The sequence below is a fragment of the Puma concolor genome, chromosome B3, assembly GCF_028749965.1.
Source record: "Puma concolor isolate L17-30 chromosome B3, mPumCon1.1.hap2, whole genome shotgun sequence".
Classification (NCBI taxonomy): Eukaryota; Metazoa; Chordata; class Mammalia; order Carnivora; family Felidae; genus Puma; species Puma concolor.
In genome coordinates this window covers 15,727,455-15,751,116 of record NC_141672.1, presented here as the reverse complement: position 1 = coordinate 15,751,116, position 23,662 = coordinate 15,727,455, and the positions used below count along the sequence as shown (strand labels likewise).

The 23,662-nt window shown below is 44.6% G+C and overlaps 1 protein-coding gene across 3 annotated transcripts in view; it reads right to left on the bottom strand.

Annotated features, from left to right (window-relative positions):
* Positions 1-7,119: 7,119 nt before the first annotated feature.
* Positions 7,120-23,662, bottom strand: part of FOXN3 (forkhead box N3) — a 301,023-nt gene continuing 284,480 nt past the window's right edge. For all 3 annotated transcript variants that reach the window (XM_086709045.1, XM_086709046.1, XM_086709044.1), the window contains one exon: positions 7,120-13,976. In XM_086709045.1, coding sequence (XP_086565171.1) covers positions 13,427-13,976 — 550 coding nt within the window. In that variant the 3' untranslated portion in view covers positions 7,120-13,426. The remainder of the gene's footprint in view (positions 13,977-23,662) is intronic.

Sequence of the window (23,662 nt, the reverse complement as noted above, 5' to 3'; positions counted from 1 at the left end):
CCCCCCCCCCCCCAGTGATGATTTGAGGATTCTGACTTGGCCATGCTGAGAGCGTCGGTGCGGACACATTGTGATGTGATTTCCTATATGGAAACAGCTCCAGCATGGCCAGTCAGTGTCAAAGAAGCTGGAAACCGAGGCCCGGCCAAAGGCGGGGGCAGCCTAGGCCCACGCAGCCGCACATCCACCCCTAACACCCATGGGCAGCGGGAGCTCTGCTGGGGCCTGGGGTAGGGTCGCCCCTTCTCTGGTCGCGTTTGTGCAGATGCTCTAGAAGCCCTGCAAGCTGTGACATTTCTGGGTCTGGGGCTCTGTGGGAGGACGGTGGTCCCTGCTAACCACAGCGGCAGCACCTTCTGGAGACAGAAGGTCCGGACACGGATGTGGCCTGGACAAGCCACAGCAAAGCATCTCCCAACTCACTCCTGAGCACCCAAGGCAGGTGGTGAGCAAGGCCTCGCTTCCAGAAGCTTTCCTAGGCAGGAGGTGATACCGTGTTCTCAAATGTTCCTGAAATCATTGCCAGCTCCCGTCCGTCCTGCCCCGGCCACAGTTGGAGAAGAGTGTGCGAGGCTCTCCCGAGGAGCAGCCAGGCCAGGGTCCACGCAACACCTTGGGCTCCTCCCTCTGTGCATTCAGGAGAAGCTAACTGAGTGACCCCTGAGGCAGGCCCTGGGGATAAGGAAATGCACAGGGCAAAACGTCTGTTCTTCAGGAGAACGTGGTCATAGACAGACTGAGAAATCAACAGCTACAAGGAAGCTGGAAAGTGCCGGAAGACAGGAATTTAATCTACAGCTGAACACAGAATATGTGGGGACTGAGCTTCACGGGGTGAGAGAACATTCTGGAAAGGCAGAAGGGACAGTCCATACCAAGGGACGGGGAGGGGCACTAGGGGACATCCTAGCAACTGTGGCTTACCTAGCAGCTGGAGCTCGGAGTGGGCACAGCAGGGGAAGGGGATCAGGCTGGGGGCTGGCGTGAAGGGCTCATGTGCCATGCTGAAGAATCGGGGCCTCAGCCAGAGCTTAGGGTGCATGGGAAGATTTTAGAGCGAAGTGTCAGATGGCTGGGTGGAACATTCCTTGACCTCCGCCAGCTGAGCTCAGCCTGGTGTAGCAGGGCTAACGGCGGACGCTGTGTCCTGCTTTCGCACCAGCTGACAGAGGTGAGGAATGGAGAGATGGGAGGGAGGGCGAGACAACGTACTGTTCTTTGCTACCAGTATTTTTAGGTCTAAAAAAAGACCACCCACTACTGAGAAGCTTGGGGGACAATATGCCAGCTGCCCATATGCCAGTTGCCACAGCTAGAGTTTTGGAGGTGAGCTTACCTGAAGGTAGGAATCCGGGTTTTCACCCGCATCCCCAGCCAGCACTTATCCGGATTGGCACATAGGAGTTGCTGAAAAACAAGTGTGGGATGCCTGTGAGTGAGAAGGAGGCAATCTATTTTAAAACTTTCTCAATTGATTTCTTCTTAAATTCTTCATTGTCCTTTCCTGTTTTTTTGGATAGGCTTAAATGTATATGCCATGCTGGGTAAGGTGTCATATGTATTTAAAAATAACTAGGTGCCAGAAGAAACCAAACTCAACTTCTGAGGTGTGTGTGTGTGTGTGTGTGTGTGTGTGTGTGTGTTTAAAGGAAGCCCGTTTATTTTAAATGCATTTGACTATATTTAGAGGCTAACTACACGCTAGATATGGCAGTGCCCTAAATAGGCTTGCACGTAGAGTGAAGAAATACCACTAAGTATTATGCTGGAATTTCCTGATTGTAAACAGGAGAAGACTGTCTGCAAACAGGAGGTCTATAGTCTCAATGCTGCCCCTGGGTAATCTCCTTGGATGGATTATTACAAGAATGACTGGTAAGCTCTTGGCAAGGAAGCCAATGTGGGCTCCCTATGATTCAATAACGGAATGAACGAATGAAAGAAGGAATGGATGAATAAAGCGTGGTTGTTCTTCATATGAGGGATATGTTGCGTAAGACCTCATATAATTTAATACATGCATAAATCAAGACTAATTCCCCCATGGGAATAAAGTAGGATTTACATCACTTCAAGTCGTGTACATTAAGTGCAACCTTATTCTTTCCCATTGCCTTATTTCGGATTTGCATAATTCGTATCAGCATAGAGTATGACTTGATTTCCTCTTTTATAAAGGAGGACTATGGATTTATATCTGGAGATCGAGGATGTGCTTGACAAAGTTTTGATCGGATGCAGAAATGTAGGCTGCATTTTCATAAAGCCAAGCGCAGATGCCCTCAAAGTATGCTGATCACAATGAAATTGACCTACCAGGCGGGTCTCCAGAACCATGCCACAGAGCTCCAGCTCTGTCCTCATCAATATACAAAAGATATTCTCAAATCTGTGATACAACAATAGCTGGAGAGAAAGCAAGTGTTTCGGATGACAGAGTCAGGACCCTCACGCACCCACCCTATGTTCATCTCAACTACCTTGGACAGTGGACCAAATCTAAGGAGGTGGCATTTAAGAGAGAGAAATACAAAGTCCTGCCCTTTGATCCCAAATGAATATCCAGAGAAATACACCAACAGGGACTTGTTTTAGTTAATACCAAGTTCAGTCTGAATCAGTGGTGTGAGGAGTCTTCTGAGAAAAAAAAATGAATTCAGTCTTTGGTTTTCTTGATTGAAGCAGAAGATCTAGAACAGAAGGAGTAGATAGTTCCTCCTCTTCAAACTTACCTGGAATTCTGTTTTCCGCTCTCAGTTTCGATCACAAGCTGGAACGTGTCCAGAGGAGAGAAAGAGTAGACAGGACACGAAATGTTTATTCTGGAAAAGACTTAGGGAGGAAATTATTGTTTCCACAGGTATAAACGGCCGCCATGTGCAAGAAGATTTAGGTTTGCATTTTTGTGGATTTCCATGCCAGTGCAAGGACCTTCGGGTAAAAGTTTTCGGGAGTGAGATTTTGTTTTCGTATAAGGACAGTTAGAATGTCTGAAGAGGAGAGGGTCACCTGAGTTCATGGGGTTGGTCTGGCCATCTTGACACCATTTAATGGCCGTGTAGAAAGAGTCCATGGATCTGATTTCCTTTTCTTTTGAACTCTCAGAGAGTTAGTTACAGATGATCCCCCCAAAATAAGTAAATAAAATAAAATAAATGGCCAGTAAATTATGAAAAATAATGTAACTTTGCTAGTAACTAAATGAAAATTCAAACAGTAATAATGTGTATTTTGTCTGCTAGCAAAAATTAAGGAGAAAAATAAATTCCAATATGGTAAGGATGCAGTGAACTTGGTTTTCATTCACTGGTATTTTTTTTAACTTTTTTTTTAAACATTTATTCATTTTTGAGAGACAGAGCATGAGCCGGGGAGGGGCAGAGAGAGAGAAGGAGACACAGAATCTGAAGCAGGCTGCAGGCTCCAAGCAAGCTGTTAGCACGGAGCCTGATGCGGGGCTCGAACCCCCAAACTGTAAGATCATGGCCTGAGCCGAAGTCAGATGCTCAACCGACTGAGCCACCCAGGCACCCCTTCACTCACTGCTATTTGCACTGATGCCTTTTGGAAAGGCACATCGAGTCTTGTAGCACTGATGATACCTCTGTTCCGATAGTCCAGTAGGCGAACTAACAAAAGACAAGTTGAAAATATGCAAATAGCCACTTGCCCGAAGATATTCATTGTGGTACTACTTATCACAGAAAGGAACTCCAAGCAATTGAAACAATGGAAAGGTAACAGTTGAAGATGGCAGGCATTCGCTCGATGGAATGTTATATATCACTTAAAAAGTCATTTTCACTGTAGCTGTAGGGAAAATGCATAGGACACAGTGTTACGTGTGCACCTGTGGAGAATTGTCACCTACAGAATTCCACAGATGTGATGATTATAATTACCTACCCGGCAGATGGATATGACAAAAGATGATGGATATGACAAAAGATAAGGAAAATTTCCCCTTTTGAAGTCCGGCTTCGCCACTAGCCAATCCCTTAACTTTTCTGTGCCTTAGCTGCCAAGTCTATAACACAGGGAGTTTGGACTCAGTGGTGTCCAATGTCCCTTCCAGTTTTACGATGTGAACAGAATGGACCTGTTTCAAGAAAAAAGTGTATCCCAGAGGGATTAAGAAATCAGCCACTGTCTTGCTTTCAGACTTTCCCCCATCATACTCCACTTCCATATTATGTATTTTTAGAAATCAGCTTTGAAATGAATAGCAGATGAGAAAAAATAGAATTCCTTGATCTTTCTCAAATAAATTGCTGCATTTTGAAGGAAATGTAGCCATATGCTCCCTAAGTACTTCAGCGTGAAGCAGCATAAAACAGTTCTCAAGTCATTAGGATACTTTATGCAAAAATGCCCAAGGATGATTTCAAATCAAGATAGTATTGCTAGGAGCATTAGTGAAATGCACTGTCCTGGGAAGGTTTATTCACACAACACAAAGGGAAGAGGTGGACATTTAATAAACTGGTGTATTCACTTCTATTTGAGTCTTTTAAGGGGCGCCTGGGTGGCTCAGTCGGCCGAGTGTATGACTCTTGGTTTGGGCTCAGGTCATGATCCCCGGGGTTGTGGGAGGGAGCCTCATACTGGATTCCTCGCCGGGCATGGAGCCTGCTTGAGATTCTCTCTCTCTCTCTTTCCCCAAAATAAAACTTAAAAAAGTAGTAAAAAATTGTCTTTAGCCAGTCCCCAAACCCCCAGTTTTGCATCCCAATCAATGGAAAAATGGTCAAAACATACTTAGGTTTGTGCATAACGTAGGACCTTCTTAATTCACAGGGGTCTGAGAAGCAGACATGAGGTTTCAACTCACAAACAAGAGCCTCCTAGTCGCTCCCAGACTCCCTGTGAAATTACCCTCATTTCTTGAGAACTTTCTAGAAGGGTGGTGATTTCTTGGTTCAGACACTTGCCATCAGGCAGAGCAGTCAAGAGGAGAAGCTGGTCGGGGCTGCTTCTCACCCTCAACGGGGCCACTTGCATAGCAGCAACCACATGGGTGGGTCTTCAGGCTCCATGCGGCTCCCGGGGAGAAATTTCACTACTCTGAGGATTCATATAACTTTGCAGACACAGTCGTCTGATCTTTTCAGGAAACACCCCATTTTCAGTTGTCCAGGAGGAATTTTTAAAATGCAGGGACAGGGGTGCCTGGGTGGCTCAGTCGGTTGAGTGTCCCACTTTGGCTCAGGTCATGATCTTGTGGTTTGTGGGTTTGAGCCCCACGTTGGGCTCTGTGCAGACAGCTCGGAGGCCTGGGGCCTGCTTCTGGTTCTGTGTCTCCCTCTCTCTCTGCCCCTCCCCCACTCGCACTCTTTGTCTCTCAAAAATGAATAAACGTTAAAAAAAATTATAAAATGCAGGGACAGTCCGCATCTAGATTACCTAAAAATTACAGAAAAGTTTGTGTATTATGTAGCTATTCAAATAAGGCATCTCTCCAGTAAATAATTACATCTTCAAGGCAGAGTCCAGACTCTTGTAGTTTGTCTCAAAGAAGCCTTAGACACATAGCTCCCCAACCAAATGCACAGCACAGCATGGAAAATTCTGCAATTAAAACCATGGCGGGAACGAAACAAAGTCACTCACAAGTGTGAGCCTTATTGGTACCTTTGATGTCTTCTTTCTCTGCATGTATACCAAGCTGTTTTTAAGAAAATAAAGACACTGGCCATCCTTTGTTTGCCTCTTTTCAGGGGAGGAATTGGAGTGTGAATTGGAGAGCTTGGAGGGGGCGGCCGGGGTGCCATCTCGAGGGAAGAGAAGCCAGACGGGGAGGCACATGAGTACACGGCAAGGAAGTGAACACACACAGAAGCAGCTTCCGCATCTGACTGCTGTCCTTTCCAATTAGTCACCTGGCACTACTCTGAACTTAACTGCAGTACGATTGCCACTGCTTAACCCGCAGGAAGCTCGGCTCCAGAGACACTGGCCCCAACCCCCTTGGGGGGCCACTTAAGCACCTGAGCATCCGCCTTCCACAGCAACTCAGGGCTCCTCTGCCATTAGCTTTCAAGTCCCTTCAAGCTGACTCTACCTGTCACCGTCGCCCAGCGGTCACTGGGATAGAATTGGAGCTACAGGAACGCGTCTTGCATTAAAAAAGAACTGCCTCGCGAGGGTAGCCTATGGATCGTTAACAAAAAAACGTGCAATTTTTTTCCACTGCTGTGGCATCATTTCAATTCTTTGCCAGTAGTCTCCCTTCTCACTTAAGCCGTTTTGTAGCCGTTTTGTGTTGGGGTCTTCACTGCAGGTAACGGCTACCAGATTTCCCTCCTCTCTTCCGTGGGATGGTCAATATCCCCTGGAGAATCAGATCAGAATGTTGGAGGTGTTATTGTCTGGACACAGTCCCCTCAAATATTCGGATACTCAATCCGCCTGGGTGGTGACAGATTAAATCCTAGAGGAAGAAAGTCTAGGGGTTAGAAATTTTATCGCAAGAAGTCTTCAGGGCCTGGGATAGGCCGGCAAGGCTCCAGCCCCAGAGGAGAATTTTCGTTTATTGCTTGACAGCTTCCAAATGAAGGGCAGAATCGTTTTTAACCACAAGCCTGAAGTTCTGTGACGGGAGACTGGCTGTCCAACAACTCTTCAGAGCAAGAGCTGGGATTCTGAGACGCACGGGTTCTCTGGCTCTGGCTGGGAGTTTGTGTTATTTGCTAAAGGTGTGTCACTTTTTTAGAAAAAAGCTTTATTTTGAGAGAGAGCACAAGCAGGGGAGGGGCAGAGAGACAGGGAGACAGAATCCCAAGCGGGCTCCGCAACACCAGTGCAGAGCTCGACGTGGGGCCGGAACCCACAAACTATGAGATCATGACCCGAGCAGAGATCAAGAGTCAGACGCTTGACTGACTGAGCCACCCAGGCGCCCCAAAAGGTACGTGGATTTTCTTTTTTTCTTTTTTTTTTTCACAAGGGAAGCAGGCAGGAAGGTGGGTAGGTACCGTAAGTGTGGCTCAGACCCTAGAACCGAACTGTAAAAAACAGAACACACACCCTAGTGCAGGTAAGAAATACAAATGATTTTACTGCTCAGCATTTGCATATGGAGACGCAGTGCACCCAATAATACGTGGCATCGTTCTTCAATTGATGCAACTCAGTAATTTTTATTGCAACTGGAAGACAATACATCACAGAAACTTTATGGTAGGTCTGGGGAAAAGTGTTATTTACAATAAATGATGAAATAGTTTGTCTTTGGCAATATGATTACATATGAAGAATGCGAAATGCAAGTATGGATGCCTCCAAAGCGACACCATCAGGTCCCTAAGTTTCGGCTGATTGTGCAAGCCTCCACACTGCTCCTTTAGGTAACACAAACGCAACTGAACATCACTTCCTTTTTCCTTTATGGTTCTCCCTTTCTATTCATGATATTGGCAGTTTCATACAGAAAATACAGGAAAAAAAAATTGGCTTTTGAAAAATTATTACTCTAGTAAATTAGAATTTGGCCATGTAGGTCTATTGGCCGGCGAAGGTCAGATGACCCTAAGCATCGATAGGTGCTTGGTCTTCTGATTGCTTTATCACTGTTATTATTTTTTTTTTCTTCTGTAAAACAAAAATGAAATTCAGAAATGTTACAGAATCAGAGTATAAAAAAAAAATGTACAAGTGTATAATGCTTCCCAGACACACCCGGAGACTCCCCCCCCACCCACATTTTCACCATGGCAGGTATAAGTAGTATGAATAACGAGCATGAAACTGGTTACTGAATCAGCTATGAGCTTCGACGGCCTCAACATACATACTCAAGAAATGCTTTATGTTTAAATAACTGAAATTGTGCTAAGTTTCATCTAAAAAAAAAAAAAAAGTGGGGGGGGGGAAGTTTGGGGAACTCAGGCCACAGTAATGAAGGGATGAAATACAATTTGTAGGTTTGATAGGCTCACCATATCGAAGTCTGTGCGAATCCAATATGGAGTATCAGTTATTTGCAAAAGGTAGGGAAGGCTGTTCTCAACTTTTGCAAATGAAATACAGTGGAAAAACACTGCTGAATATATCCCAAATAAATAGTCTTGATTTCAACGCTAACAAAACGAACAGGAAGGGTACTTGTGAGCGTATCACAGTAAGTCAGAAGTGATCTTTCACCTAGGTCTGATTTCAAAAGTACGACAGACAGCAAAATGCAGCACCATAGACACATCGGTTTTCGGCCACTAAAAGATGAATCGTTTTGAAAATCGTATTTTCCTTCCTTAATTTTTGGTCAGTGAAGCTAGCACTTGTTTGCTGAACTGTGGAAGAATTTCAAGGTCACACGCATTATTCATGATAAAGCAACCGAGCTGACGAGTCTGTGCTTAATTCAAGAATAACCAGTAGAAGAGAGAGAAAAAACAAGGACTTAACCACCTCCGGTGCTCTCTCAGAGGAAGAGGGGTTAACAGATGAATTCACAAAGGTAGGCGGGTCTATACAGAACACTGAATGCCATGTGTAAATCCTCATGAAACTCCAGAAACAGGAACACCACACAATGTATATACTTTGATTTACACATTCCGTTACAAAGAAAAAAGACACCATTACAACTTTGTAACTGTGTTAACTGCAATATAAACCAAAGTCCCGAGTTTGGAAGGTAACTAAAAGAGGGTTATCACTTAGGTTATATAGCAAAAGTGTTGATGTATATTATATATAGTAGTATAAATAATAAAAAAGTATTATTTAAATTAGATCACAGTGCTGCATTATGTGCATAACAGTGTTTGATATAGTATTGGAGGGCTGGGACCTAGGACACTAAGGATTTAACTGTCAACACTGGTAAGTCACAATCAAGAGGGGACACAGAGTTCAAATGTGTTCTTTTGGTGGCAAAAATCCTGAAGATGAAAGAAAAAATACTTCTCTACAGAAACATAAAAATAAATGGCAACATCTGGGCAGCTGTGATCCACCAGAAAGAAACGAGTCCCGAACCCGAATCAAGTTTAAAGGGAAAAGAGAAGTCACATTGAATTTGATCCGATCCCCTGTGGAAAACCCTCCCATGTAGGTCACTTGTACAGAACTCTGATTCCTTCTCCAAAAGCCCTTCAAGGAGAGGCCAAGAGCCCACACGCGGAGCGTGGGGTAATTGAAACGTGAGTTGGTAGCACTCGATGCTGTCCCCAGCGCGTCCGAGGACCGGGCTGGGCACAGAAGCCATCTGGACGGTTTTCACTCTACAGAGCCCACAGCCTGAAGTTGTCCCCGGGGCGGGAACACCACTCAGTGCAAAGGCGGCTTCTAGAATTGCCCTGTGGTAGTTACTGCCGCACCCAGCAAGGACCAGACTCGTCGAGCGCCTCTATGAGAAAAATCAGCTCTTGGGAAAAGCCTCCGACACATCCCTTCTTAAAAACTCAGCCCCAAGACTGAAACCTGCCACAGTCGTCTTGGCCATCTCAAACCACCACCTAAATGTGGGTTTGGTTCATTTTAGTTTCGAATAGACAGCTTCACCAAAGAACTCTTGAAACGTATATTGGTTAGAGAGGGAAGGGAAGTAGGAGCTTATGGTATATAATAAGGCTGGGAAAAATCTATGATGCAAACCCTTTCCACGTAGTACTAGATAAAGGTAAAAGACAATTATAGTAGCATAAAAATAACTGTCTATGTGTATATCATTTAAGGAAAAAGAGCTACAGTCTCTTTCTCTTAAATGTGTCCGAGGGCCAACAGCAAGTAATTGTAGATGTCGTGGTGCTGATGTATTCATGGTTGTTTTCGAAAGCGTCTTTAAATATTGCTATAGTTCCCCGTCTCCCCCTCCCCCCTGCCCCATGTGAGTACGTGAGATACTGGAATGACACACGAAATGCCACTTCTCCCAGCAGGAGAAATGAAAGCAAAAACACCACACCCCTTGAACGGTGCCCAGGCGATCTGTCAGACTAATGAATACATATGCTAGTTTTGGAAGCTAAAGGAACACCTGACGTTTGGGAAGTAATTCCAAGACTAAAGTGAGTTACACTGGAGCAAAATATTCTTTCACAAATAGGCTTGTGCTTAAATTCTCTACTGCTCTTGGAGGAGGGAGTGAGAGAGGGTGCCTCCTGCCCCCTGGCGTGGCGAGGGACGTGGACAACCTCATTCTGCAATGACTTCACTACAGACGGCCACATACACGTCGATACTTTTTTTTTTTTCCCTCAACAGTCAAAATACAAAGTTAAACACAATTGAGCCATTGTTTTGGTTATGCATAATGTGTATGCCTCCAAAAACAGAAGAAAAATAGAAAAAAGTACCCTCACTAAAGTTTCCCCTGCAAGCCACCCAGCAGCCCCTACAGAGGTGCCGAGGGAGACTCAGGAAAATAACACTTAGAAAGCTGCCCGATGAGGTATTTATGCAAAGAGAGTGGTTCTGGAGTTAAGAACACACTTTTATAAGATAGTTATCTATTTCTCAAAGAGATCAGAAAAGTAAATCACACACATTGCATTTTCTTATTTTCTAAAAGAGGCCTTTGCTCCTTTAGAAAAATGAAGTGAGGGGAGACAGCCCACGGGGGGGGGGGGGGGTGGTTAACTGGAAGAAGTCCCCGCCAGAAACAGTCTTGGATGTCTGCCTCTGCCTTTCAGGAGGGAAGTCTAAATCTTATCCTGGGGGGTGGGGTGAGGGTAAGGGTCGGGGGGTGGGTGGGTGTCTCCTGGGTTCGGTCAGGTGACAACACGAATCCAAGTGTCGCTCAGGCTCCACGGCTAACACGGCTTTTGGGGCATCAGATATTTGGGGAGATGGAGGGAATAACACATCCTCTCCCCCATCTACACCCGGAACAAATATGCTGGAAGTATTCCGGCTCAGGTACTGAACTCGACCTGTCACAGGGATGTAGACTTTTCTTTCCCCAGGTTCTCTTTTCGGCAACCCAGAGGAAGCAAGTCGCGGGGTACGCGCCAGATGCTTCTCTCTGTCCTGGCTGATGGAGCTCCCGACCGCGCCTGCTGCTGGCCGATGGGCTCTGCAGTGGCCCACGACGGTCCCATTTTTAAAGATCACCGTCTCCCCGGGCCCCCCCCCCCCCCCTCACCACCACGTCCTGAGCCACGATAGTGGGTGTTCCTGTTCATGTTTTGAAATTCCCCTCCACGTGGGTGGAAGATCTCAGAGATTTCTCGTCGCATCTCCCAAGGTAATTTCTTTTAGGCAAAGATAACAGGAGTTTCTGGTCTGCGTGACATCATCCGGTTGTCTAAATTCAGCCCTCACAATCTAGGCGGGCTTCATTCCAGGCTGGTTGGTGCGCACGGTACGGGTGGCCGGCCCCTCCTTCCCACTGTGAGATGGCATCACGGGAAAACTGTCTGGGGCTGGTCCTTCCAACACCCATGTCACTTTCTCCTTCACGCGTACCCTAACTCACACCCTCATCCAATAAGGCCCATTAGCGTGCTTCCGCTTCTTCTGGCGAATTTGCATAATTATTCACTGCCTTCTTTCTAGAACCAAATCCTGGTAATGGTTTTCTCAAGTCGGCGTCCTACAAATTCTCGATTCTATCATACACACTCACTACTAAGTTTGCCCTCAAATTATTGCGTCATGGTAAACATGTACAGACAAAGAGAAAGGACACACTTTTCAACAGAGAATCAGGGGGTCGGGGGCTGAAGTGCAGACAAGGCAGTACAGAGCTCCACCATCCAGGCCCTACCAGAACACGAAGATATTTTCTATTGCAGAGTAAGATTCCCCAACAGTCAGAATTTGTCCCTGAAGAAGGTTAAACCTTAAACACCTGCTTCAAAAAACCAAAACAAAATAATTGGGGAGGAAAAAAAACAAAACAAAAACAACAGAAAAAAAATGAAAGAAAGAAAAAAAAAAGAAACCCGAAAGAAACTCTAAGCCTAAGGGCTTAAAAATTAGAGGCATAGCCTTTTCTCTATTTTCTATATTTATATGAAAATAATTCATGCTTCATGCTAAATACATTATTTACCTTACAAGAACTTTGTTATTTTTGAATAAAAAAAAAGTTTGTGTTTTGTGATTTTTTTTTTGTTTTGTTTTTTTGTTTTTCTTTTTTCAAAGGAATCCATGCATTGTGGATCAGAAATTTCTGCGGGCTACACTGGCTGAATGTGGAAATCATTGATTTTGCAAAGATGAATCCTGACTGGCATTAATTGCAAACTCCACTCTGAGGGCAGTACAGGAGTTTTTTTTGCTTTTGTTTTGCCGTGTTTTACTTTTGTTTGTCCGTCAATGTGCCTTTGATCTTTTAAAAACACACTGCAATACTAATGGCAGCTTGTGTAGCTTTTTTTTTTTTTTTCCCCACTCGGATCAAATAGTTTTGACAGACAGAAAAAGATCTGTACCATTATTTTCTTCCTTGACAGCTATTGTAATTTCCTGGACTTGATTTTCACTTGGGCAGTTAAGAAGAGCTCGTTTTCTGCATCAGTTCTCTCTCTCATATTTGTGTGTGTGTGTGTGTGTGTGTGTGTGTGCACGCGTGCACGTGTGTGTGCACATGCGTGTATAGGTGTGTGTGCAGGGCCAACCTCAGGCTTATGGCTTGTGGAACATTCTCTTAATACAGAACAAAATTCAAAGATTAGCAACATCACTAAAAATTGACCCACTCTCTCATTAGTCACTGACACCTGGTATAAACGAGTGGTTCAGTGTCCACCTCCTAACATGCTACTAGGCTCCACAGCGAAGAAGCACCTTTAAAGGACTGGAGACCGTCCCCCACTCCGTCCACCCATCCCTGCACACTTCATGGCCACGCCAAGGCTTTTCCTGGCACAATTTGATGCCCGGCGCTACAAGCCTGGACCTGCTTCCAGGGGACCAGGACTCTTCCTTCTCCCCAGTTGCCTTATATGCATTCACTCAGCGAACCCAGCTGGGTGGACATCCTGACCTTTTAAACCTAAGGGTTGGGCCTGATCGATGGTTACTTTGCACACGTGCCTTCTAGGTGCCGAATGTGTGTTCCCGTGGCATGATCGTTGGCATCCCTGCGGATTCAGCCACGTGTTTCTGACAAAGCTGGAGGAAGCAATGGTAATTTTGGCTTTTTCGTTGTTGTTTTTTTTTTTGTTTTTTTTTTGTTTTTTTTGTTTTTGTCTTCAGATAATGAAAAGCTTTTGTAAAACAGCTGAGTGTCAATATGAGTTCTATGGCTTCAATCTCCTTTAAAAATAAAATTCTTAAGGGTCCAAAACAAAGGAGGGGCAAATTAAAAAAAAAAAAAAAAAAAAAAAAGGAAAGAAAAGAAAACCAAACCAAAAAAAAAAAAAAAAAAAGATAAGAAAAAAGTAATAAATTGCTGATATTGCCACAAATCATTAGAAATCTCCTGACATGCTAAAACCAAATGGCCGAAAGTTCAAAACAAATCAGTGACTTGTTTTTAATTTTTCGTGGTTTCCTTTTGCTCTTTCTGCCCCTTTGCCGTCCGATTGGTGATGTTATTCAAACAGGACCGAATCCCTGCCAAGTGCAGGAGCGAGCCTGCCGCCTCTTTCATCTCCTCGTCGTCGCTCTCGGGGGGCTTCTCCGTGCGTCTCTTTTTGAGGGGCAGCGTGTCGCTGGGGACCTTCCTGGCCTTGGCCAAGTGCTGGCGCTTCTTGTGCAGGGCCGCGTAGCCGCTGTCCCCCAGGGCGTCCTTGGCCTCCTTCGGGCTGTGTTTCCGGTCGTCCTCCTCCGTTTCGCTGTGGCTCTCGTGGCTCTGGAAGCTGCCCTCGCTGCCCTCGCTGCCCTCCTGGCTCCCCTTGGTGGCGAACTCGTAGTGGTCGTCGGCCGAAGAGGAGGAGACCGAGTCGCTGGCCGGCGACGTGCTCCTGGCGGTGGAGGACTTGGCGCTGCTGTAGTTGTGGTCCTCCTTGGGGTCTCCGCTGACCACCGGGGAGCCGCACGACGGCTCGCTCTCAGTCCGCAGCCGGCAGCCGCTGAGGCCGTTCCTGCGGACGGGGCGGCGGGGGGGGGGGGGGGGGGGGGGGGGGGGGGGGGTGGGGCGGTCACAGAGAGGACACAGGTTAGTGGCAGCGTTAGTGCGCATGCGCACCCAACCCGCCCGCCGCCCAACCTCTGGTGCTCCGCCCGCCTGCGGGCCACAGGCTGCCCTGCTTCGCAGAGCGGATCCGAATCCTGCCCCCACCTCCCCCCCCCACCCCCCCGGCTCATCCCATCGCCCGCTTTTTCACTCCGTGTGCGCACAGACGTCAAAACAACACTCTCCTATTAAACCATCAAAATCAAGCTGTGCTTGGGTTCGCACACCTGCTAACACCGTGGAGTAGGCACCGCCAGGCGATGCTGGCTGGGTACTTCAGGGACAGAGCCCGCGCTCTTCCGGAGCTGCGACACGAGGGGCCTTTTGTCAGGGGACTGAGCCCAGTGTTCAGCCGAAAGAGATAACCTGCCACGTGGTGACAGCTATTCACTCGCGCTTGCCCTGCCTCGTTCATTCTGTAAATATTCACTGAACACCTAATATGAATGCACGGCCTTAGGGAGGGTCCTGGGGAGGCATCCGCGGCGGAATCAGATACAGACACTGTCACAAAGATGCTCAGAGTCGAACAGAGAAGCAAGTCGTGGTTACATCACCGGTGAGAGAGAGGGCACTAAGCTACCACCTAACTACGCTTACCACCTGCCAGGCGCCACGCGCCGTCCGCAGGGATGGTTGCACTGAACTCTGTGACGTGGACAGGAGCATCCCTGTTTTACCGATGCTGGAAGAAGGGTCTGGAAAGCCACACAACTCAGAAGCAGCAGAGCTGGATTAGGACCAAAGTCTGATTCTCAAGATGGGCTCTTGATGCAATCTGACAGACTCTCGCTGTTTTTCTGATTTCCCTATAACTAGGTCCCTTCTGTACACTCCCACCAGGACCCGACAGCACTCACCACACCTGATTATTGTGTGGTGGGTGTCTTTGTGTCTGAATGATGACCTGAACTGTCTCGTGCTTCATGCTGGCAAGGGGAAGAGTGACTGCACCCACTTCACTGTGGGGCTGAGGACGGGAGAGAACGCCCCCATGTGTCTGGTCTAAGGGTGAGGACGGTGATGTTCATTCCTGCTTAGGCCACACATTCCCAAAGGTGGGCACCCATTCTGTGTGGACGGTAGCTGTATTTTTGCCAGTGTCCAGCACACAGGTGTTCAGAAGAGGCAGTGCGGTGGTCAGAGATGAATACGCACAGGAGAGAAGGGTTACTTCGAGCTGGAGGGGATAGACAGAGGACAAGGAAAAGGTCTGTGGAAGATATGGTGTTTGACTTTGGACATGAAGGCTGAAGGTTTGGGCAGGGAGGAGAGATGTTCTATTGTACCATGCTGGCCCCGTGTCCTGTAAGTGTATCCACCTGATGATAAGCTTCTAGGAGACCTGGGGAACATGAGGGCACTTTTCTTTCTTTGCTAACACATCCACAACTGTAGGCACTCCTTTTGTGTTCCCTTCACAGAGAGCACTTCCCACCGTCTTTATGAGCTGAGCGATGCCTTGTTCCATGTCTGTGCTCCCCATTAGAGTGTTAGCTCCACAAGACAGGGCCCAGTCATGTTCTGTCCCCCAGTGGCTAGCATGTGCCAGGTGCAGAGTGCCTGCACACAAGATAATACTGAGCAAGTGTAGGAGCAGAAGGAATTGTGTGGCTGAGAGAATGAAGTGTGGGAAGATGACTGTGGGTCTCCACCAACACGTCTTACTGGATAATCCCTGTACATATGGCACCTGCAGAAAGGCTATGGGGTTAGAACAATAAGAGTCGGTCTCGAGCTGTTACCCTTTCTTTCCTGGCATCCCTGTGGGCCTTCAGGCTCAATGAGACCCTGGTTGCAGCCCAGAGAGAAAGTAAAAGGGAAGTAGAGTCCTTTGTGTAGCAGGGAGTGAAGCCAAGGAGTCTCTCCTCCTTCTGGTGTTCCAGAGGCCTGAGGTTCTCTGCTAAGTTTAAGCTGGTGGTTGAAAATCCCACTGTACTATGCACCAGCAAAACGCCTGAGGGCCATTACCCAAATTCAGTCGTTGCTACATGCCTTGAGATCATCAGGATCAACCCCAACAATGACATTGCTGCACAATGATAATTCATTTGCACAGTGAAGTCCTAGCAGTCTCCAGAAGGGCCCCAGATTGTGTCCTGCATTCTGCGATCGCAGATCTATGACCCCCTCCACCCAGCCCTTCCAGAAAGAGCCTGGCTTTCCTGACAGGCTTCTGTTCACATCCTGGCACTGCTTATTAGTGACTTCCAGCGGGCTCCATGTCTCCCTTACAGGGCAGGGTGATGACATGAGAAGTTCTCAGCACAGAGGATGGTTCTCAGTGGTGCCTGAGAATTCTGGCTTGGTTTCCCCTGTTGCTGTCAGGCAGTTCACCCCCGCTTTCTGTTGCTGGGACATGCTTACCTGAGCACTCTTGTTTTCTTTCTATTGTGGGTCAGGAGGCTGATGGGGACACAGCATAAAGTAAGAGGAAAGAGGCCCCGAGAGAGAAATTCCTCACGGGCTTGCCTGTAAATGCAGCCCCTGAGCTTTGGGCAATGGCCTCTGCGATATCTATTTTCTGCACACTCCCTGTTTCTTGGCTCTGTCTTGGGTGCATAAAAGTGGCTAGGGAAAGATTACTTTGAGGTGTTTCCAAATATGAAACTCCATAAATGTAACTAATTGCACAGGTAGCTATTAATAGCTATTAAACAAATGAAACTGAAAGTCTTGGATAATGGTTCTCTTGATCTTTGTTGTTGCAGGTAACTGCTGTAAAATCCAAAATAATTAGTCCACTGAACTAGCAGAAAACAGTCTCAGAGTGAACCTGGCGACACTTGGAGGAGTAAACTGGGCTATGGTTGGCTTTCCGAAAATCAGTTTAGTTCTGAATCCTGATTTTTTAACAACATGAGGCTTATCATTCACTTCACTACCACGGGTAAGCAAAACAGGGTACCTCTGAGCATATACGGCGAAAGAGAGAAGGGGAGAGAATCATGGGAGCAAATGAGTATGAAATAAGATAAGTGTTGTCAAAGCGAATTCTTAGTGAATCTAGGTGAAAGGCATATGGTGTTCATTGTGCTTTTCTTCCTCCTTTTCCACAGGGTAAGAAATTTTTTTTAAATAAAGAGTTTGGAGTAGGGAGTAGGAGATGTATACCAGAGTGACAGCACTGATAGAACATTCTAGTTCCAGACAAGCGGAAAGGTTCTGGGCCTGAGAACGTCTCTTTCTTAAAGGAGATAAGCACATATGAAAGATGTACTAAGGACACACTACCATCAAATGGAGAAGAGAAGAGAAAATCACTTCTGCAGCCCATGAAGTGAGTGTTAATTAGGGCAAGGTCTCTGGTACTGCCTGGAACCACACACTGCATGCCAACAGTGATTCCATAGACCACGTGCCACGATACTGGCCTGGCTCAGCCGTTCCGCAGATAAACAAACAGAAACTGAAGAAGTGTCCCATGACTTGTCCAAGGTGCCTCGGCTAGTTCTCAAAGACCGCTCAAGCAGGAATGTGAAATGTCTTTAGGTCTCTCTCGAGAAAGGAAGTGTACTGATAGGAAACCAATACGCCCACTGACCATATTTCTGGATAAAAACAGGTATGCAGATGTGACTTCAGGGAGCAGGAATTAAAATATAAATGCATCTCTCTCCCTGACACTGTAGCATGGGCGCAGAATCCATAAATTCCACACCAACTCAGCAGGAAGCGACAAGCTCCTTCAATGATTAATAACTTGATGCCATGTTGTTTATGGCGGCACAAGCCAGCCGCACCGACTTGATGTCAAACGCCTCGTCCTGCAGGGGCTGTCATCATAGGACACCACATACTTAAAAGAAGGAACCAGTCATCCTGAACACGTTGGAAGGTAAATTTCTAACCACCTCTTCAAAACTCATTCATTAGAACGTACACGTGATACATCTGAAATGCCCGCCATTTTTCAGACTTCTCTGAATTTAGGTGTGACACCATTTTCAATGATCATGTTAGCATAAATTAAAGCCATTTGATTTTACTAGACCTCGACAAAACCGTGTGTTATTAATCTCAAAAACCTGGTATTCATTCTCTGGTCAAATCAATAGGAAATATCGAACATAAAAGGTGAGAAATCACATTAGTTCAGGCCGCGAATGAACAACGCTTGCGACTAACAAGTCAAAGTACAGCTTCTGATGGGACATGGCCATCTTGTATCTTCTCTATCGGTTAATTATTGGTCCCGCTACAGTAGAACCCTATGTAACACCTCCACCTTTCACCTGTGCACAAGGTTCTCTCTGGAGCTGACAGCTTTAAATCTAGAAACTATCTGGGGCGCCTGGGTGGCGCAGTCGGTTAAGCGTCCGACTTCAGCCAGGTCACGATCTCACACTCCGTGAGTTCGAGCCCCGTGTCAGGCTCTGGGCTGATGGCACAGAACCTGGAGCCTGTTTCCGAATCTGTGTCTCCCTCTCTCTCTGCCCCTCCCCCGTTCATGCTCTGTCTCTCTCTGTCCCAAAAATAAATAAACGTTGAAAAAAAAAAAATAAATAAATCTAGAGACTATCATTTAGGGTGAAGTTGTCTGACCAAGGGGTTGACTTGAGAACTCTTGACTTTGGCCAAGCATGCAATTAATGGCATTCTTCAGCAGTGCTGGAGCTGGTGCAGTTCTTTGGTCTAAAACTGACCACAGGTAGAAAGACATGGATGAGAAGAGATGGCCAGGGAGTTCCACGTTCAGCTGGGTGGCAGAGAAGACATCTAGAAGACACTCTTCTGACTACCCCAGAAAAGATTCTGGATGAAGTACAGCAACATAGTTTTTAAGTCATGGCTGGTTTTGCTGGAAAATAAGGGAATCTTAGAAACCCAGGCAAACACACTGGTACGAAAAGAACGTCACACACAAACAAAAGGTTAAAAAATAAGGACAAAATCAGAAACAGGAGCAGTAGGTGAGCAAGAAAGCCAGGGTTTCTCTGGAGTAAAAGCCTACTGTAGCCCTGGGACAAGAGCCCAAATTTATAGCGATGGAGAGAGAGCCAAAGAAGATTGATTCTGGCAGCTCCACAGTTAACTGTGGCTCCTCGAAGGGGATTAAAGTGGCCTCAGGTGTACTGATCCCTAGGCTCCCAGCACAAGTTTGAAAGCAAATCCTCTCTTGAAGAATGCAATCTGAATTTAAGCCACCAGGATTCCCACATACTAAGGTTAATCCAATATTCAAGGAGAAAGCTCAGAACCTAAAATCACCAAACATACCAGTGAGCAGGCCACTGGGAATGCATACATGTAAAAATGTCAAATGTAAAAAGCTAAGACCTCTGAATGATGATACCTTCAATGAGGTCCTAGACCAAAGTAACTGCCCCTCAGAGGCAGGCAATGGGGATAAAAGCCAGGCTTAACTCTCAGTTCCAGATGGCATGAGAAATAAGAAAAGCCTCCCCTGAGATTTTTTTTTAACCACAAGCCTTGGGGATGAGGCCAGAATTCTACTGTGTAGACCCAAAGACCTTAGGCTAAATTTAATTTAAAGTGCCCAATGGTGCCTGCTAGAAGAAAATACAAACCCTTTCTGGAAGAACATACTTCAAGCTCAGGCCACAATGAATTCCCATGGATAAGACTTCAGGGACCAGAGGTTAATAATAATAAAAAAAATAAATAAACACAAAAGAAACAGCCACTATAAGCCAGAGACAACAGAAAAAACAACTATACAATATGAACTGCAAAGCTGGCAAATATTGAAATAAGTAGGTACATGATGTCAAGAATGAGTACAGAAATAAAAGAGGGAATTGAAATATACTAGATCTAGGAAGAATAGATTATGAAATCGAAGCAGACGGATTTTGGAAAGCATCAGAGTTGCGAGAGATGAAAAAATATAATCCCTGAAATAAACCTCAATGAAGCTGAAAGAGAAAAAGTTAGTAAAAAAGAGCGGTGAACTGGAAGATGGATCTAAAGATACTATACACAGTGCAGCAGAGATGAAGAGATAGAAATATGGAAGATTGGGCATGATGTAATACAAAAGAAGATCCAACATAAATCCACCTGGAGTTCCAGAATGAAAGAGACAATGGGGAAGAACCAATACCTGAACAGAAAGTGGCTGAGAATTCTCTTGTTTTGATGAAAGGTACCAACCAATCTTCAGATTTAACCAACAAATCCCATGGACGACAAAAAGAAATACATATCTGGACACATCATAGTCAAACTGTAGACATTTAAAAAAAAAAAAAAAGAAGATGTAAAAGTAGCAGAAAGAAAACACATCACCTAAAGAAGAATATCGGTTAGGATAAAATGAGGGAGGTAGATCAAAGTGGAAACATATTCTCGAGGTGAGAGAGGAACGGAAGAAGCGTCAAACGCTATCTTCTAAGAATGAAGGCAAAATAAATATGTTTTCAGACAAAAAATTGTCAAGGCTTTAACTAAAAGCAGATTGTCACGGTAAGGACTTTCTTAAGAATGTATTTCAGGAAACAAGGAAAATTTTCCAAAAAGAAAGGTCCGAGATGTGAGAAGAAATGATAAGCAGAGAAAATGTAGTCAACTATGGACTGAACAACACAATAATAACAATGACTAAGTAACATAAAAAAAAAAACAAAATGAAATACAACCACAGTATTGGACAAGTGTAGCACATCATCTGGGAGGTAGGGAATAGCAGCTGAAGTATTCCAAGGGCCCTGTATTGCTCAGGAGTTTAAAAGTATTGATTAACTTTAAACATTTTAAAATATTCATGTTATAAGTTCTAGGATCAACATTAAAAGAAGAGAAACAAAATGTATAACTTTTAAACCATTAGAAGGAAAAAAGGGGGGAGTGGGAGCTTTTGATCGATTTAAAATAATGCAAGAAAGGAAAAAGAATCAGGAAAAAAACCAGGACAAACAAGTGCAAAATAAAATGGTAGAAATAAATCCAAATATGTTATTAAAAAGGGACTAAAAACCTTCAGTAAGAGGTAAAGATCATTAACACAGATTTGTTTTTTAAAAGCTGTTTCCAAGAGAAAAACCTAAAACACAAAGACAAGCAAAGGTTAAAAGTAAGAGGATAGAAAACGCTGTATCATGCCATGCTGGTACAGCTATATTATAACCAGAGAAGACAGATTTTTAAGGCAAAAATCATTACTACGGATAAAGAGAGTTATCAAATATTCATAAAGGTTCAATTCACCAGGAAGCTACACCAGTTCTAAACATGGATTCCTCCATGCAGATAGCTTCAAAATACCTACAGCCCAAACTGAAAGAGCTACAAGGAGAAACGGTCAAATCTACATTGTAATGGGAGATTTTAATACATCATTCTCAGTATTCAATTGACCAAGCATGCCTTCCCTCCCTCCCTTTCCCTCTCCGCCCCCCCCCCCCGCCCCCACACGGTTAGCATGCAGATTTGATCTAATAGACATACAGAACATGTGTTAGTAATGAAGAAGGCTTATCATTTTGAAGCACACATAGAATATTTATAAAGACTGATAAATGCTAGACTATACAGCAAGTCTCCACAAATTTCCAGTATCTTCCAGATCAACTCTCTAGCCACAATGACTTAGAGTTAGTAATCAGTGTTGAAGGGATAACTAAAAACAAAAATAAGAAACCACCACCTTCTCCTGGGTTTGAAAATTTAAAAACACACTTCCAAAAGCATCTGTGGGTCAAAGACATTAAAATGGACATAGAAAGTACTCTGCACTGTTAATAATGAAAATAAAGGTATCAAAATTTATGGGATGTAATGAGGCAGTAATTTCAAGGAAATTATAACCTTGAACTTTTATAGAAAAAGAAGAAAAGTTTAAAATGAAGGTAACTAATCCAGGCAAAGAAAAAGAGAATTTAAAAAAGGAAACTATAAATGAAAACAAAAATAAAATAAATGAACACCCCCACCCCCAAAACCCAAAAGTTGTTTCTTTGAGAGGAAAAACAAAAAGCTATGGCAAGATTAAGCAAACAGAGTGATGTTAAAATGAAATAAGAATGAAAAAGGGACATAACTGCAAAGGTATTTTGAAAGATGACAGATACATTATGAGTAACTTTATGCCAATATTTTTGAAAGCTTAGGTGAAGTAGACAAATTCCTACAGTTACCAAAATGAACTCAGAAAGAAATTAAAAATAAGCCACACTGTCCCCGCAGTATTTCCTCTCTCCCTCCTACCACAGAGCATAATCTAATCCTGAGTTTCAGAGTTGCCTTCAAAGACCATGATTTCAGAAGGTATAAGCTGACAGGTGCTTGGTCTTTAAAAACAAAACAAAACAAAATACAGTATAAAGAAGACCTGTGGCAGGTACAGCATTGGGAATATAGTCAATGATATTTTAATAGTGTTGTATGGTGACAGATGGTAGCCACACCTGTCACGAGCACAGCAAAATATACAGACTTGTCCAATCACTATGCTGTACATCTGCAACTAAGGTAAGATTGTGTGTCAACTATACTTCCTTAAAAAAAAAAAAAAAAAAAAAAAAAAAAAGACCAGTGGCAAATCTTCCCTCAAGTTGTATAGCTAGACCACACCCTATCTTAACACCGAAGGCTCTTGGCTTCCTGAACTCCTGTTACAAACATCTTCTCAAGGGGAAAGACATAGTTAGATGACCAGGAGCAGACCTTAGGCTGAGAGAGTTTTCCTGATGATTGTATTCTGACAGGACCTTAAGTATTAATGTTTGTATTACAGTAAGAGTATTAATTTCTGACTTGCTTCATGTTCCACAGGAATTGCAGTTTTCATGAGGTCCAAATGAAATTAAGCAGTCTCAGAACTTTCTTATAAATTAAAACTTGCTCTCGTTCGGATGACCACCATCATTCCTTAAAACCAATGGCCATTCTTCTTGGCATAATAAGCTCAATGCAAGCCTTTTCCTGGGATTTAGGGCAAAGCTTCAGGTGCTCAAAAAGGAGACCTGGGAAGGTCTATGGGGGGCAGGCTAGATGAATCCAAGAGGCTCCCCACATTACTAATTTTATTTTTTTCCAATTGGTTTTATTGTGGTAAAATATACAAACATGAAAAACTTACCATCTTAACCACTTTTCATTGTACAGTTCAGTAGTATTAAATACATTCATAATATTGTGCAACCATCACCACCATCCATCCTTGGGATTCTTCATTTTATACAACTGCAACTCTGGCCCCAATAAATACTAATTCCCCATTCCTTCCCTCCCTGGGCCATTGGCAACCACCTCTCTATTTCCTCTCTCTATGATTTTGACCACTCTAAATACCTTGTATGTGTAGAATCATACAGTATTCATCTTTTTGTGACTGGGTTATTTCACTTAATGTAACGTCCTCAAGGTTTATTCATATTGTGGCACGTGTCAGAATGTCCTTCATTTTAAGGCTGAATGATATTCCATTGTGTGTATACACCACATGTTGCTTATTCATTTATCTGTTGTCGGACACTTGGGATGCTTATACACTTCAGCTACTATGAATAGTGCTGCTATGAATGTGGATGAACAAATATCCCTTCGAGACCTTGCTTTTGGTTCTTTTTGGTACATGCTCAGAAGGATTGCTGGGTCATATGGTAACTCTTTTTAATTTTTTGAGGAACT